This window comes from Myxocyprinus asiaticus, chromosome 43, assembly GCF_019703515.2.
Source record: "Myxocyprinus asiaticus isolate MX2 ecotype Aquarium Trade chromosome 43, UBuf_Myxa_2, whole genome shotgun sequence".
Classification (NCBI taxonomy): Eukaryota; Metazoa; Chordata; class Actinopteri; order Cypriniformes; family Catostomidae; genus Myxocyprinus; species Myxocyprinus asiaticus.
The window spans coordinates 10,442,163-10,460,412 of NC_059386.1; the positions used below are offsets into that span (position 1 = coordinate 10,442,163).

Below are 18,250 nucleotides of genomic sequence, written 5' to 3' on the forward strand. Positions count from 1 at the left end.
GCAATTTGAAAACGCTGTTCATTACCGCATACTTTGGAAAATTATGACGTTAGGATACTGAAGACAGAGAGGGCTTGGGGACATCAGACAAAAAAGAAAGTTGTTTTGACGTGGAGCAAGTCATTAAATTTTAATGAAAGATTGAAAATAAAAACACCAATGAATCATTCAAAATAAGACCAGGAATGTGTGTTGAAGGAATATTCTAGGTTCAATGCAAGTTAAGATCAATCAAGAGGATTTGTGGCATAATGTTGATAAAAACATTTTTTTTAAAATGTAAAAAAAGTGACGAGCCTGTTTCGGAGGTTGCATTTTTCCCTGAAAGATTAAATTTTTACTCCACTGATGGTTAGATTTACAGTTGGGGTTTGGGTTTGTGGGTAGAGTTAATAAAATATGCATTCCTTTTTAATGTGCCATTTACAGCTAAAAACAACTCACTTTGCAACTCACTTGGGGGCCCCTCTGTGGGCATTTTTACCGGAAACTGGAGCTTACATGTGCCCTTACGTTCTAAAACACTTTTTGCTTTGTCCATTTGGGGCAGTGCTTTGAATTTCAGTAAGCACAGACCGAATTTAGCTCAAGAAATGTCAACCTACTGTTGCCGAATTCACAGTGAGATCAGTCTGAGAATACACACGGTTGCAAAAGTTTAGCCACAAGACCATAGGCATCATTTATGTGTGTGATGTATGGGACATGTGTCCTCCTTATGACCTTTTACCTTTACCAGTTTTGTCCCCACTGATTTTTGAAAAAGCTTTTTTCAGGTAAATGTCTAATTCAGAAGAAATCTCCAGTTCTTAGACAGGATTTTCCATTTGGGTTGTGTGTTTTATAATAAGTGGTGATACAGCACTGAAATTTGTTATTTTTAATATTATAATGAGTACTTGTTGTGGCTTTTATCAGTGGTGTTGAGTGACAGTGGGCGGCAATGTTCTCTCATCCATCCTGACGCATACTTCACTGACTAATAAAATCCCATCACTTGCAGTGTTAGAATTAAAGAAAAAGTTATCAAATTAATTATGTGAAATATTTATTGGAACGCTTTAATTGGTCATCAAGAATGACTAGTTATGAAAACATTAAAAGATTATTTGACATTATCCTCAAATAACCTAATAAATATTAATGACTTCCACCACTTAGTGATGCGGCGGCGATGGTGGGCCGAAAGAGTGGGGTTATTGTGTGGATAATGGCTGTAAACCCGAAGATTATGGCTACGCACTGTATGCTGCATCGGTAGGCACTCACATCCAAAGGCATGGAACCAGATCTTCACTCTGTTTTGAACACAGCTGTCACTGCAGTTAATTTTGGGAAGTCAAGGGCACTGCAGTCATGTTTGTTTGGACAACTTTGTAGGGAGATGGATGCTGGGCATGACACACTGCTATATCACACAGAAGTACGATGGCTCTCTTGTGGTAAAGTTTTGCAGCGTATGTTTGAGCTACGCAGTGAGATGTCAGAATTTACAAGAGTGGACAAACCCGACATCGCAGAGTTTTCTTTTTTTCAGATCCGGAGTGTATAGCCAATTTGGCATATTTTGCTGATGTATTTAACTTGCTCAGCAGGCTAAACCTCTCTGTCCAAGGAGGCTATGCATCTATCCTGGAAGTCAGTGACAAAATCACCACCTTCATGATGAAAACAGAGTTATTGAGAAGAAGTATACAAGACGGAGTAATAGACATGTTCCCCCAAATGAGTTTCTCCAAACAAACAATCTTTCTGTGGCTATAGTGAGAAAGGTAGCCACCTCTCACCTCACTGAACTGAGCAAGCACTTCAGCTCATACTTCTTAGATGTGAACACAGATGCCTGGGAATGGGTGCGGGATCCCTTTGCCCCAGCTGCAACAACAAGTGGCCTTACTGGTAAGGCAGAAGAGGAGCTGTTGGACTTATCCTGCGATAGGACATTGAAGGCCAATTTCAGCGCCTCATGCAGACTTTTGGCCCTCGCACTCACATGAGAATCCTGAACTCACTGCCGAGGCCATGAGAATATTGCTTCCCTTTCCTACCACTTACCTCTCTGAGTCATCATTCTCCACTTTAGCTGCAGTGAAGACTAAGTACAGGGCTCGTTTGCATGTGGAGAATCATCCATCACTCCAAGAATAAACATAATGTGTTGTGAGAGAGAGGCCACCCATCTCATTAGTTTAGGTGAGCTCATTAAGTGAGTTATTGTGAATTGTGAGATAAGAATTTGATGTAGCCTAATGCAGATATTTCAATCAAAAATTTCTGAATAGGCTTAATTACTATGATGTGTTCTGTAACAGTGTTGTGATAACTTCTGTTATGATTTGTTCATGATTCATGTTCATGATTTGTTCTTTGTTCTGCCAGTGATTTGAATAAGGAGCAATAAGTTCATTATTTTAAAGCTGAAGCACTTACTGAAAGTAACCTTAAACTAGCCGTTTTAAATGTTTGGGTATATTAGGACTATGCCAGTCTTGCTACTGTTGATTTTATGAAAGCTTTTAAGATCAGTTACTTGAAAAGTATAAATGCTGTTGAGTCCAAATGCAATTTGAATAAAATTACCAACTGTTTGAAAGTATATAAGCGCTTGTTGAGCGCGTTGCCACAGAGACATAGCGTATGTGGAGGCTTCACAACCACGCTCAACTCACCACGTGCCCCACCGAGAACGAACCACATTATAGCGACCACGAGGAGGTTACCCCATGTGACTCTACCCTCCCTAGCAACCGGGCCAATTTGGTTGCTTAGGAGACCTGGCTGGAGTCACTCAGCACGCCCTGGGATTCGAACTAGCGAACTCCAGGGGTGGTAGCTAGCATATTTACCACACCCAGGCTCCTATGGGTTATGCTTATTTCTATATATTGTTTATGTAGAATACATGAATTATTGCCCATAACAAGTCATAGTGAAGGAGAAATGTGAGGTGTTGAGTGTATGACTTGTGTGTAACAATGAGCAAGGAAGAAATATAGACATTATTTTAAATTAGTTGAGCGAAAAAGTGTTTAGAAAATAACTGAGAAGTAAAGTAATTAGTAATGTGATTATATTTTCAATGAAGTAATTAGTAAAGTAATCTGATTACAATTTTAGAGAAATAATTAGTCATTTGTGGTGGATTATTATTCTTAAGTAATTTACTTGTTGAGCTCTATTTTCATGTTTGTATACCTTCTACATACTGAGTCTTTCTATCCCTTTTCATCCTTACCCCCTCAGTCTCTTTCTCTCTCTCTCTCTCTCTCTCTGGAATGATGTGTGATTAAGATGCAGTGCTCTCCACTCCTCCTTGGCTATTTTCCACTATTTTACACTTCCCAGTATGTTTTACGACCGCTCACAGGCGGCCATTAAGAGTGCCTCATAAACTCTGCGCACTGCCTGTTAAATACTGGCCTCGTGCCACCGTGAGACCACTGTGAGCAACACATACTCACACATGGATAGGCATCTTCATTACCCAAGCACCCTCTGCCGCAGATGCCACGCTCGCTCAGACTCCGGGCGACTAATTTAAAATTCACTCACCTATGTAGATTGTGTAGCAGTGTCAAAGTGTTCACTCCGCATCACAGACTAATTGATCGACTCCGCTAAAGGTAGCAGCCTTCCAACATCAACGCTGTGCATGCTCAACAAACAAGCTTGGCTGTCTTCGGCAGCGTAAAAATATCACATGGAGAATTCAGTTTGAAACAAATGAATTTTTTTTTTCTTTGCTTGCTCATTTAGAAGATGGATGAATCATGTTGTTTTTATGTCTATATTCCGTGAAAGGTCACACTCCCTCCAGTGATTGAAGCACTGGTGATGTAGCTTTGATACGATATTGAGCTAGTCTACTATTGTATATAGAAGTGGTAAAGGAAGGCTGACAGAATGAAAATGAGAGGATTAAGGGATAGATCTCATGTTGAATAGAGCTGATATGATTGAGATTCAGGCTTGTGAAGGAAACGGCGAGGACTGGATTGGTGTGAAGATTTGGTTGCAGTACACGCCTACCTTCTTATATTCCTCTTGGAGTCAAACTATGCTTTGCTGGATGCATACCCTGTGCGATCTGCACAGCAGAGAAAACACCTGCATATGCAGGCTAGGCTGTGCAGGCTATTCATTTAAGCAGTAGTTCACCCAGAAAATAACAAATTGTCTTCATTTACTCACATTAATGTCATCCTAAACCTGTATTACATTTTCTCTTCCATGGAAAACATAAGGGGACTTTTTAAAGAATATTTTCTATATAACAAATGTTGTTTCATGGTAACATTAATGGTGTTGCTATGTCTTTAAAACTGCAGTGTGTCATTTATGTGCCACTAGCTCTACCAAATGTAATAGCAACAATTACTGCTTTCAGATTTCCTGAAATTAGTCAGATGAACATATAGTCCCTCCTTTAACTCATGCCATTGGTTTGAACACATTTTTCTACAGTATATATATATGCAGTATTTCTGCAAACTATGCTGGGATCAAAGAAAGTATTTTAATGTTGAAAAAATTACATCACCTTTATTAATTATTTTAGAACAATTTTTCTTGTTTTACTTAATACATTGTACTTGCCCATTTATGAGAGCGTAGATGAGTCACTGTGTTTGCATTATCTCCGTAATTAACATTTACATACACTCTAATTAGGTGCGAATCATGTTAAGAAAGATTAATTCCAAATTATGTAATGTTGATGAATTGCAAGAGAAGGAAACAGCTGTTTAATAGAGTTCAAGCAGAGCATCAGAGAGTGTAAAATCACTGCAGAATGAATGCATGTTAATAACACAGTTTAGGGTTCCCACAGTCATGGAAAACCTGGAAATATCAGGGAATTTTAAATTTGGGATTTCCGGGCCTTGAAAAGTTATTGAAATTAGTTAAATCTTATAGTCATGGAAATTCTGTGGTGAATAAATATTGTTCTTACGGAGCCCCTTAGAGGACAGGGTGGGATTTTTTTTCTGAAATAGTTTTGTGTGCCCTCGCAATAGTTTGCGTTCCCTCGCAATAAATTTTGCATGTCGTCGCAATAGTTTGCGTTCTCCTCGCAATACGTTTTGCATGCCGTCGCAATAGTTTCCATTCCCTTGCAATAGTTTGTGTTCCCTCGCAATAAGTTTTGCATGCTGTTGCAGTAGTTTGCATTCCCTTGCAATACATTTTGTGTGTTGTCGCAATAGTTTGCGTTCCCTCGCAATAAGTTTTGCACGCTGTCGCAATAGTTTGCGTTTCCTTGCAATAAGTTTTGGGTTCCATCGCAATCATTTGCATTCCCTCGCAATAAGTTTTGCGTGCCGTCACAATAGTTTGCGTTTCCTTGCAATACGCTTTGGGTTCCATTGCAATAATTTGCATTCACCTCGCAATAAGTTTTGCATGCTGTCGCAATAGTTTGCGTCCCCTCGCAATAAGTTTTGCGTGCCCTTGAAATAGTTTGCGTTTTCCTCACAATAAGTTTTGGGTTCCCTCGCAATAGTTTGCGGTTATTATGGTTTTACTATACAAATACCATAGTTTAATTATGGTTATTGTAGTAAAACCATGTGTTGTTGTTTTTTGGAAGAAATCATGGTTTTACTATAGTAATATTGTAGTAACTATGAAAAGTAACCATGGTTTTTTGGCAGTTTTAGTATGGATAAACCATGGTTAATCTTGTGGTTACTATGGTTTTACCATGGTACTTGTAATAAAACCATAATAACCACAAAATTAAGATTTTTGTTACCATAGTTTTAGATTTCCTGTATTATTACTATGATTTTTACTACGAATATTAAGGTTAAAATATGGTTACTGAGGTAAAACCATGGTAAATGTATTGCAAGGGAAAGCAAAACCTTTTGCGAGGGAACACAAATTTTTGCAAGGGCACGCAAAACTTATTGCATTGGAATGCAAAACTTTTCAGAAATTCCCACCCTGTCCTCTAATGGGCTCTGTATGTTGTAGTTATTGTCTGCTTTAAAATATTTCATTGGCTAGAAATTGCTTTTCGCGAGTGCCATCTTTATAAAATGAATTAAAAAAAATCCTTATACAAATTCTGCTTGAACTTCCACATAAAATCCATACTAAAATAGTATGCTCTGTTCCACAAAGAGAATAAGCGGGTGTAATAACCTACAGTAGTACCAGAACTCTCTGCATCTGTCCTTAAGCCATAAACTTTGTCGTCATCAGTCAGCGCACGTCTGATTTTCTGTGATTGTGCTTGATTGTGATTCCTGTGTAAATATATTTATTCTGTTTAAAAATATTCAGAGTTTATACTTTTCAATAACCAGAATTATGTAATAATTTATTTTAAATTCAGATTTAGAGATTCAGTGAATTTTCATCGATCAATCCAGAAACATTTGAGAAAGAATCACAATACATCAGTGAATCAGTTATTTCCCCACCACTAATCAGAACAGACCTACAACCTATTTTTAGGTCCCAAACCAACCAGTAGAGAACCACTTTTATAGAGGACATGGCACCCACTGAATGTTAATGCAGAAACAGAGATTTGCTGGGTATTGGATCTAGTCGTAGGGTGGGGAAGTTGCAGGAGAGACTGACAGAATGTGAGAGAGAGCGGTTGATAAAAGATGGAAGGATTGTGGGCGAGCAAGCGAGAGGGGGGCTTCATGTCTAATTAGAAGAGGTTTAAGGGTGACTCACTGAGCTAAAATTGATTTTCACCCAAAAGGATGATGTAGAACTCACTGATACTCACACACACACACACACACACACACACACACACAGGTTAATACAACATGTCCATGTCTGATGGTGTGTTCCTGATGGGTTGGGTGTGACATACGACTTTGGACATGCATTTGTGAACCTCTGGTGTGTGTGTGTGTGTGTGTGTGTGTGTGTGTGTGTGTGTAAGCGGTGTGGATGCGATACTCGTGTAGACGTTTGTTTCGTCATGAAGGCAAGCAGAGGTGAGATTGATTGATTAAAGTTTAATCTGCCACTGAATGCATCTCTAAAACCTTGCACATCCTGTCTTTCACACACATACTTTACTTAAAAGATAAATTGAAGATGTCAGTCAAGGTGATCTTCAGAAGTTGTCCATGTATTTGAGTGTCACACATCTTTATCTGTGTTATACTGGTGTTTGGGGTGAAGAAATTCTCTTAAGAAAAATATTTTTGAATCATAATTGTTTTATTTCCACCACATCTCAAATTATTTATTTTGTGTTATTGTTTTGTAGTATCACTCTTTGTTGGAAATGACATTTTTAATTTTTTTTAAATGAAATATTTTAGAATTGTTTGCATAATTTGACAATATTTCAGCTTGATTCGAAATGACATAACAAAAATATTCTTACTTGTTTACCTTTGCTTAACTTCGTTGGTTGTTGTGGAAATGTTGGACAGTTGTAATTTGTGTAAAAAATAAAATAATTTTCACACAATTAATATTAGTAAACCAACAGCAGAACAAAAGCTGTAAAGATGTCCGCGCCAAATACTGAAAGTGCTTATATTTCCAAGTAACTTTGGTGCGTAAGCTCAAAAAATCATACTATAGTCCAAAAGAGAGGGGAAGCTCGCACACATTGTGTAGAAAAAGTCTTACCATTTTTTTGTTTATTGAGATGGCAAAAAGTGCAAAAGTGCAAAAAGTGCTCAGTGCAAAGACAAAACGTTTTCGATTTACATCGTCATCAGTGTCCCGTTAACAATAGCACACCTGATTCCATTTATAAAGAGGGAGTATTTACCATATTTGTCCTAATAGAATAGACTTAAAAATATACAATTGTTTGCTAAATGTTAGACATATATTGCCTCTTTATATGGTATGCCGGCATTCACATATATTACTAAAGTAACACAGACAATTTATCAAGAATCTACATGTATATGTATATCAGGAGATAGAGAAGGACACAAATTACATAAAAATTACATATTCAAAAATTACCTATTATATTATTATATCACAACCATATACCAATAATATTCATTATTCAAAGAAGAATTGTTGTATGCATACAAATCAGTAAGGAATTATATTTTGTGTCATATATAACATTATACTTCGAGAAATGTCAATTATGTCAATACAAATGTTAATCATGCTTAATTCAAAAATATGGGCATAGTACAACAAAGAAAGTTTTTTTGCAAAGATTTCAAACAAACTTCTTTCATGTTGTCATTATGGGATATTGTTTGTAGAATTTTGAGGAAAATAATGAATTTAATCCATTTTGGAATAAGGCTGTAACATAACAAAATGTGGAAAAAGTGAAGCGCTGTGAATACTTTCCGGATACACTGTATATATATATTGCAAATATATTGCAATATCAATTTAATATTCTGTATTTACATGTTTATTGTGTACATGCATAGTTCGTACTATTTACAAGTATTTACATTGATATGTAGAACAAGCGCTAAAATGGTTCTGTCTCTTTAAAAATATTGGCAGTTCAGCGAGCATCTCACAAAAGTGTTTTGGAGTCGAATGGCTTCTTTTCTGCCAGTGGTGTATCCAGGACATTTTTACTGGGGTGGCCAAGATGCGGCACAGACCTAGTGTGGGGTGGTGATACCTGAAGAACCTTTATGAATGGCACATGATCAAAATGTGTAAATATCACATTGCTTTGCTTCAACATCTACACATGTAGAATAAATGAATTCTTAAACTCATGTTAGCATTCACTGAATTGTTTGTATTCAATATCAGACTGTTGTTTTGACATTTGACAGTTTTCTATTCCTGTTCTATTTCAACCTATTACAGTTTCTGGGAATCTCTGTTTATTTTAACATAACATCCATTTTTAAAACAGTAATTGTTTAGGAAAAGTCAGTTACACATTTTTAAGAGCTATTTAAGAGGGCTTAAAGGTGTCTGTCTGGAAACCCCAAAATTGCAGATTGAGCTCTGAATACAGTAAAAACAAAACTCTATTTACAGTGTCTACTCAGGTTTATTTTCCACATGTTCTGATAGCTTCAGTTACTTTGAATATTACCAAATAAAATAGTTAGTCAAATCATTTGCGGCATTTAAGTGCAATTTGCCCTGCCTCTGCATATTTAAAATGTCAAATAAGGTATAAAAACTTTGAAGATTTTATTGGTCTGACTGACCAATAATACACATAAAGAGCTCATAAATAACTCAAGTAAAGATTTAAAGTACAGTCACAGCACAAACCCTTCCATTTCACACACAGGTTAGCCATATATAGAACTTTAGCTATTGAACATATACATCTGTAAAACGCTTTACACACCTCCGTCATTAAATCAGAAAACATGGCATTTCATATTTCATGTCAATATAAAGATAACATGCTGAATGTGGTGTAGGGTCTAGCATACTCTTTAACCTAGCTACTGTAACAATGAAAAAATGTTTTCACATTCACATGGAAATTCGGGATAAATTAAACATTAGATTAGATGAACATACCTCTCAGATAACAGCTTTCTTTTTGACCACAAATCGACGTCGTCAACTCATTGGAAGTTGGAGGTAGACGCTAGCTCGTGTCAGCTTCGTGCTTCTGACCGACCGTTATACTCCAGACCTGGCGCCCGCTGCCCGCGACCTGCGGCACCTGCCTGGCCACCCACGGCCTGCCCCTCCCCCCACTGATCAAAGATCAGCTCACACAGCTTCAGTCCCACCACTACTATAATGGTCAGAAATATAAAACTGACCCTGGGTCAGTGTGGCTTTAAATCAACAAATGACCTGAGATGTCATCTTTGATTGACAGGTGTTTCTATTGGTTCTTTGTTCTTGTGTTGATGAACATGATGAACTACCAATCAGTTCTGGGGTGGCCACAGGGTGGCCAATGAGATTTCAGGGGTGGCCCAGGCCACCACAGGCCACCCCCTAAAATCGCCACTGTTTTCTGCATCCGTGCTATGTGTGATTAAAATTAAATGTTTCTATCTTTGTTGTTTTTGATCAACAATTGACAAAATACAAAAGAACAAAGTAATAATAAAAGAGACATTATTCAGTGTCAAATGGATTGCATGTAGTGGTAATCTGGTTAATGAAATCACTGACGAAAATGTTAGTTGACTAAAGGTTTTTTGTCAATACGAATATGATACGAAAAAGACGCATCATGGTGATGAAAATATGATGAGAAGACATAATACTGCAAGATTTCAACAAAGAAGAAGCATCTAGAGAAACATCTGTTTATAGAAGAAGATATTAGATATTGTTCATCTAATCCAATAATCCAGATGTGTTGGGGGATTTCCCCGCTTGAGCTGCGCAAGTTGAACATGCTGAACACCGGCAAAATTAACCGCTTTAAAACAGGTCAATTACTTCACTTTTAATTACATGAGATTGATCACTATATTTACAACATATATGTAATATAACAACTTACATCTGTACAGATGATGAAACAAATTAATAGATGAACTAAGTAACGCACTAGTCATGATATTCGTAACTTGTGTCGAGTACAGCAGACTAACTTCTAAAAAGTTTCTAATACTTCATTATATTCATTATATGCTATTATTTCAGGAGATGTTTGGTACATGTTTAAATGAAGAAAATGTTTTCATTTTTTTAAATGTTTGAAAATTTGATGAAAGTTTGGTCTGTTACACTTTTGGCACTTTTTTGTCATTTTGCACATTTAGTCAAATAAAAGATATTTTTGTTGACTAAAATTATATGCCATTTTAGTAAAATTAAGTTTAAGAAAAACTGACTAAAATGAATGAATATGAAAATATTGACAAGATTTAAAGGACATTTTTGTCAAAAGACTAAAACTACAACTAAACAAAAAACAGAAAAAAGAAAACTGATTGCGTGGATCTCGTCTTTGGACACACATTACACGGGACTAATCAAACTGAACTTTTACTCTCAACACACAGTGAAAAGATCTTAGTGCTGAACTTCTCCACTATACTACTCAATCACTGGCGAGTAAAATCTCAAATTTTACCAGGCAGTTGCTGATCACAGAAATTTTTATTAGCATAGAATGAAATTTGGACACATATGCCAGTTATTTATTCGCATTATAGAGGGTTGTACATAGAGTACGTGAAAGATCGATCTTGGGATTTGAAGAAATGATATCTAGATCATTGAAATAATCATTAATCGGACAATCAGTATTTTTACCCAGCCCTAATCTACAGCTACAGAATGTTATGTATTTTTTCTTTGTACATTGAATCCACTTGTTCTTCAATCTCTGAATATATTTCCTCTGTCAGAGATCCATTCGGTCGTTCGGGAACGATGACCGTCACGTCATGGCGAAGCACTCCACCATCTACCCATCCTCTGAGGAGCTGGAGGCGGTGCAGAGTCTCGTCTCTACAGTGGAGTGCGCCCTCAAAAATGTATCCGATTGGATGGACCAAGCTCAAGCCAGCCAATCAAATTCATCCAACACACAGGAGGAGGAGACGGAGACCAGTGCAGATGAATCACCAGAAGGCAGCACAAAGTGAGAAAATTGTACATATTTCACAATACTGCACAATTTAACGTTATGGTGTTGAGTTTTGCATGGGCAAGCATCACTCAAGTGTTCTTCTGTAAATGTAAAGGTCTAATTACGACAAACAACAATAAAAATAATACTTCCCAGGATTGGGTATAAATATTGCACGTGTGTAATTGTGCTATAGAGCTGGTAATGATATTCTGTTCTGTCAGTGAGGGCAGCAGCTGTAGCAGTGGTCCCGCTGCTGGTGGTGGAGGGGTTTTGTGTGGCGTGATGAGGATCGATCTAGTGGCCAAAGGCCTCTTGATTAAAGGAGACATGGACCTGGAGCTGGTGCTCATGTGCAGAGAGAAACCCACCGAAACACTTCTGAGCATAGTCTGTGATAACCTGCCCCTGCAGATACAGGTAACAGCACACACAAAATTCACAACACAAATTCTACATTACCTAAGAAAGCCACATTGTAATTTAATTTACACTTAATCTATTCTCATTGAGTCCCTGCACTGCGGTACACTGTAGCTAGTTTTCCCTAAAGAACAGTTCCAATGAAAAGACATCTAGCTACATAACCATGATTGGACACTGTTTTTTCTGGATGAAATTTGTTGTCCTTTGTGTCCTAACAGTGAAGAATTGCATATTATGTTAATGCACTCCTTAAAGAAAGTGATTTTGAGTTAATTTTCAGCCATTTTCAGGTCTCTCCAGAGATGTTCGATTGGGTTCAAGTCCGGGCTCTGGCTGGACCACTGAAGGACATTCACAGTGTTGTCCCAAAGCCACTCTTGCGTTGTCTTGGCTGTGTGTTTAATGTCATTGTCCTGTTGGAAGGTGAACCTTCGGCCCAGTCTGAGGTCCTGAGCGCTCTGGACCAGGTTTTCATTAAGGATATCTCTGTATTTTGCTGCATTCAGCTTTCCTTCAACCCTGACCAGTCCCCCAGTCCCTGCTGCTGAAAAACACCCCACAGCATGATGCTACCACCACCATGCTTCACTGTTGGGATGGTATTGCGCAGGTGATGAGCAGTGCCTGGTTTCCTCCAGACATAATGCTTGGAATTGAGGCCAAACAATTCAATCTTTGTTTCATCAGACCAAAGAATCTTGTTTCTCACAGTCTGAGAGTCCTTTAGGTGCTTTTTTGCTTGTCTTGCACTGAAAGGCTTCCGTCTGGCCACTCTGCCATAAAGCCCAGGTGGAGTGTTGCAGTGATGGTTGTCCTTCTGCAAGTTTCTCCCATCTCCACACATGATCTCTGGAGCTCAACCAGAGTGACCATCGGGTTCTTGGTCACCTCTCTTACCAAGGCCCTTCTCCCCCAATTGCTCAGTTTGGCTGGGCGGTCAGCTCTAGGAAGTGTCCTGGTTGTTCCAAACTTCTTCCATTCAAGAATTATGGAGGCCACTGTGCTCTTGCAAACCTTCAATGCATTTTGTAGCCTTCCCAAGATCTGTGCCTCGACACAATCCTGTCTCTGAGCTCTGCAGGCATTTCCTTTGATCTCATGGCTTGGTTTTTGCTCTGATATGCATTTTCAGCTGTGAGATCTTATATAGACAGGTGTGTGCCAATCAAAGTGTAGAAACATCTCAAAGATGATCCAGAGAAATGGGATGCACCTGAGCTAAATTTCAAGTGTCATAGCAAAGGGTCTGAATACATACACTGGTGGCCAAAAGTTTGGAATGATGTACAGATTTTGATCTTATGGAAAGTAATGGGTACTTTTATTCACCAAAGTGGCATTCGACTGATCACAATGTATAGTCAGGACATTAATAATGTGAAAAATTACTATTACAATTTGAAAAAAAAAATTCAGAACTTCTTAAACAACTTCAAAGAGTTCTCATCAAAAAATCCTCCACGTGTAGCAATGACAGCTTTTTGACAGTCATTTTGTCTAGATACTCAGGTGACATTTCACCCCACACTTCCTTTAGCACTTGCCATAGATGTGGCTGTCTTGTTGGGCACTTCTCATGCATCTTACAGTCTAGCTGATCCCACAAAAGCTCAATTTGGTTAAGCTCCAGGTCACGTGACGCCATGCAAGAAGCAGATGTGTGAGCTACGAGCTCTGCACACTTTGCTAAATCTTTTATAATTTTAAAATCAGTTATAATCTGGTGAAATTTGATGCACCCAGTTACACATTTGCAGAGCATGGCATGGCAAGGAAGTCAAAATCCTCGGGCTCTGGAGACATTAAAAGACACTTACGTGTTCGGAATGAAGGCCCCGACAGGCCTACAGACCGGGGATGTGATTTGGATGGCACGGCGGGAGAGGTGATCCAGCGTCAGTTGTCCAACATGTCGGTGATGTTGATGAAGGTTCTTGCTGACTTGGAGGATCTCACTGTAATACATCGATCAATTATGGCGATGGAAATAAAATTCTCTGAGTTAGTTACAAGAGTTACTGATGTTGAGAAACGAATCGATTGTCTGAAATCTTCGGAGAGGGAATTAACCGCTAATCCGCCCGCGACCAAAGTTGATTTGGAACATCTCCTTGAAAAGCTTGAAGATCTTGACAATAGAAGCCACAGGAATAACGTTCGAATTGTTGGAATTCCTGAGCATGAGGAGGGAAGAGATATGGTTAAATTCCTAGATGAGCTTTTCCCGAGTCTGCTTGACATAACAGGCCACAAGCTGGAAATCGAGTGAGCTCACAGAGTCCTAGCTCACAGATTTGCTGAGGGGGATAGGCCCCGATCGATTCTGGCCAGATTTCTGAGATCATCCGGTAAAGATCTTGTGTTGCGCCAGGCGAGGAGCAAAGGGAAGCTTTCTTGGAAAAACCATAATATTTTCTTGTTCCCGGACTTTGTGAGTTCAACAAGAGAGAAACGCGATCGGTTCAAGGAATGTAAGAAACTCTTACATCAGCGAAAGATCACTTTTGCTCTGATGTTTCCAGCCAAACTGAGAATAGAAACGAAGGACGATCGCAAAGTATTTACATGTCCCAATCAGGCAATGTCTTTTATTGAATCAATGGGTGAGTAAACCATTGGGTGTTTCTCATGTGAGTGGGTCGACTCGCTGTACTTACTCTGGCATTTTGAGGAAGCTGGGCATCATTTTGGTTTCTTTTCTCTTTTGCGTTGGCTCCACCGAGTGGCTGGAGTTTGTTTTGTGAATAACACTTTTCCTTAAAGAAACTTTTGCATTGACGAAAGATTACTTTTGCAGTTGGAGAGTGGACACTGCGGATGACCGCAAAATATCTACATGCTCACACAAAGGATGTCTTTTATAAAGTTGACGGATTGTGTAAGTCATGGTATATACTTTTATGCGGCCTCCGAGTGAATTGACTTGACCATCCGGGGAACCGGGATGCTGGTTTTGTTTCTTTTTGTATTGGTTTCGCCTAGCGGCTGAAGCTTGTTCTATTGAATAACACTCCTTTGGAACAGCTGTGGATTAATCTGTTCGTTCTTCATGCTTATTCCTCCTGCTGGCTGGAGTTTGTTTTGTTGAGTATTTTTACGGGACATTGGAATGATTACATCATCCGCTGAACTCATAACAGCCAGCTCACTGAACATTCGTTTGTCTGTCCAAGGAATCGGAATGGTTTTATATCAGCTGGAATTTGTTTTGTGGAAGATCACACCTTTGAAACAGTTCTGTGAATGAATCTACACATTCTTTGTGTTCATTCTTCCTATTGGCTGGGGTTTATTTTACAAAGTATTTTCTGTTATGTAATTTTGCCTCACAAATTTGTGAGGCAAAATTGTGCAATCCGATGGCAAAGTTGTCGTGGGGGCTCATGGGCGTTCATGGACCTTTTGAGTTTAGAGGGATTGTCGCCGGTTGGCACTTTCGTGCGTGGGGTTAATTGACACATTTTTCTTTTACTGTTTGTTTTGTTTGGGGGGAAGTTCGGGGTTTGATTGTTTCACTAATGGGGAATGCGGTCTGTATAATTTTGTTTTTGACACACAATTTATTTTTTCTACTATATCAAAATGTCAATTGTTAATATAAGTGTACTATCTCTCTCCACATGGAATGTAAATGGGTTGGGGCACCCCATAAAAAGAAGGAAGGTTATTACTTTTCTTAAACGTAAGAAATATGATATTATGTTTCTTCAAGAAACACATCTCTCCCCACAGGAAGCTGAAAAATTTGGGAAGATATGGGGTGGACATGTTTTTTTTTAGTGCTGGCTCAAGTAAGAGCAAGGGAGTCATTATATTGATTAATAAACATCTACAATTCAAATGTCTCAAACAGACTAAAGATAAATTAGGGAGAGTCATTATAGTTTTAGCTGAAATTCAAGGGCAAAGGTTGATTTTGGCTAATATTTACGCACCTAACGCTGATGATCAGGGCTTTTTTATAGATCTTGAAGGGATGCTGCAAACCGCTGGCACTCCTCATGATATAATATTGGGAGGAGTCTTTAATCTTTTGATGGACTCAGTCCTTGATCACAGTGAAGCAAAAGTGTGTAAACCCCCTAGAGCAACATTGACGCTTCACAGGATGTGTACAGATCTTGGTCTTACGGATATTTGGAGACTTTTGAACCCATCTGGTAGGGACTGTAAATTTTTTCAGTCCATAAGATTTATTCTAGAATAGATTTTTTTTTTATATCCAAATCCCTCATTTCATCTGTTGTTGATTACTCAATTGGAAATATCTTAGTCTCAGATCATACCCTGGTGAGTTTAGAGGTGTTGCCATATACAGAGAAAAATAAATCATATAGTTGGCACCTTAATGTGTCCCTTTTGCAAAATCCTGATTTCCAACAATGACTGAAATCAGTGTTTATATGGAGACCAACTGGTCTTCAGTATCCTCTGTGGGTGTGGCTTGGGAGGCACTTAAGGCGGTTCTTAGGGGTCGGATCATACAGTATGCCTCATTCATCAAAAAATCCAAAGCACGAGAACTCGTGGAGTTGGAAGGAAATATTAAAAGTGCAGAGGCAGAGCTGAAGCGCCATATGTCAGTTGATGGCCTCAGAGAATTGACCCAATTGAAATATAGATATAATACTGTTTTGTCGCAGAAAGTGGAGTTTTGGTTATTCAGGGCAAGACAGTCATACTTTGAGTTGGGTGACAAAGCAGGGAAGCATTTGGCTAGATATATAAAGCAGAGAGAGTCTCTTTCTATCATTCCTTCAGTGAAATCTGCTGTTGGTGAAATTTTTACCTCAGCCACTGATATTAATAATGCCTTTAAAGTGTTCTATCTTGATCTTTATAGTTCCACGTCTTCGTCTACTGATGAAGATATTAAAAACTTTGTGGAACCATTAGATCTTCCTAAACTGACGATTGAGCAAAAAAACTCTCTTGATTCTGAGATAACCTTGGAGGAGCTTGACGAGGTAATTAAATCCCTACCTACTGGCAAGGCTCCGGGGACAGATGGTTTTGCCGCAGAATGTTTTAGATCCTATGCTTCAGAGCTGGCTCCACTTTTGTTAGAAGTTTATACTGAATCATTAAAGAATGGAAAGCTTCCTCCAACCATGACACAAGCCCGGATCAGTCTGATTCTTAAAAAGGACAAAGATCCAAGCGAGTGTAAAAGTTACCGTCCAATCTCCCTGATCCAACTAGATGTAAAAATATTGTCAAAAATTCTGGCGAACCGATTAAGTAAGGTTATGACATCTCTTATACATATGGATCATATGGGGTTTATTCGGGGCCGTAGCTCTTCTGATAACATCAGGCATCTCATCAATATCATGTGGTCAGTAGCAAATGATCAGTCTCCGGTCGCTGCCATCTCACTTGATGCCGAAAAGGCATTTGATATGGTAGAATGGGATTATCTTTTTAAGATTTTGGGAATGTATGGGTTCGGGAGTACATTTATTGGTTGGATTAAGTTACTTTATAGACACCCTGTAGCAGCGGTACAAACAAATTGATTGATTTCAGATTATTATACTCTGGATAGGGGCACTCGGCAGGGTTGCCCTCTTTCCCCTTTATTGTTCTGTCTTGCCCTGGAACCATTAGCAGCCGCAATAAGAAAGGAGGATGATTTTCCAAGGGTGGTGGCGGCAGGTGTGGCGCATAAGCTTCTGCTTTACGCAGATGATATTTTATTATTTGTCTCTGAACATACTAGATCTATGCCTTGCCTCCACAGAATTATTAATTCCTTTTCCAAGTTATCAGGAGACAAAATCAACTGGTCTAAATCCGAAGCTTTGGCTCTGACAGCCTACTGTCCAGTAATGGCTTTCCAGCCGAGCGCCTTCCAGTGGCCCAAACAGGGCATTAAGTATTTGGGGATTTTATTCCCAGCAAATTTGTCTGATTTAGTTAGAGTTAATTTTGACCCTTTAATAAAAAGTTTTTCAAGTGATGTGGGCAGGTGGGCTTCATTACATTTATTGATGATTGGGAAGGTTAATGTTATTAAAATGAATTGTATTCCAAAATGTAACTACCTGCTACAGACTCTCCCTGTAGATGTCCGCCTCTCTTATTTCAAGCAATTTGATAGCATAGTGAAGTCCTTCATTTGGAATGGTAAACATCCCAGATTGCATTTTAATAAGTTACATAGGCTGATAGACAAATGTGGGCTAGGCCTACCCAAGATTTAGTTTTGTTATTATGCATTCGGTCTCAGGCATTTCGCTCATTGGTCGCTACCACCTGATAGAGCCCCTCCCTGGTTTTCTATTGAACAGGAAGTCCTTGCCCCTATTTTGCCACTGCAAA

The 18,250-nt window shown here is 38.7% G+C and overlaps 1 protein-coding gene across 8 annotated transcripts in view; it reads left to right on the forward strand.

The window, feature by feature from the left end:
• The window catches only part of LOC127433500 (spermatid perinuclear RNA-binding protein-like), a 169,733-nt gene that overhangs the window by 104,826 nt on the left and 46,657 nt on the right, over window positions 1–18,250 (forward strand). For all 8 annotated transcript variants that reach the window (XM_051685453.1, XM_051685455.1, XM_051685457.1 and 5 more), the window contains 2 exons: window positions 11,277–11,512; window positions 11,725–11,920. In XM_051685453.1, coding sequence (XP_051541413.1) covers window positions 11,277–11,512; window positions 11,725–11,920 — 432 coding nt within the window. The remainder of the gene's footprint in view (window positions 1–11,276; window positions 11,513–11,724; window positions 11,921–18,250) is intronic.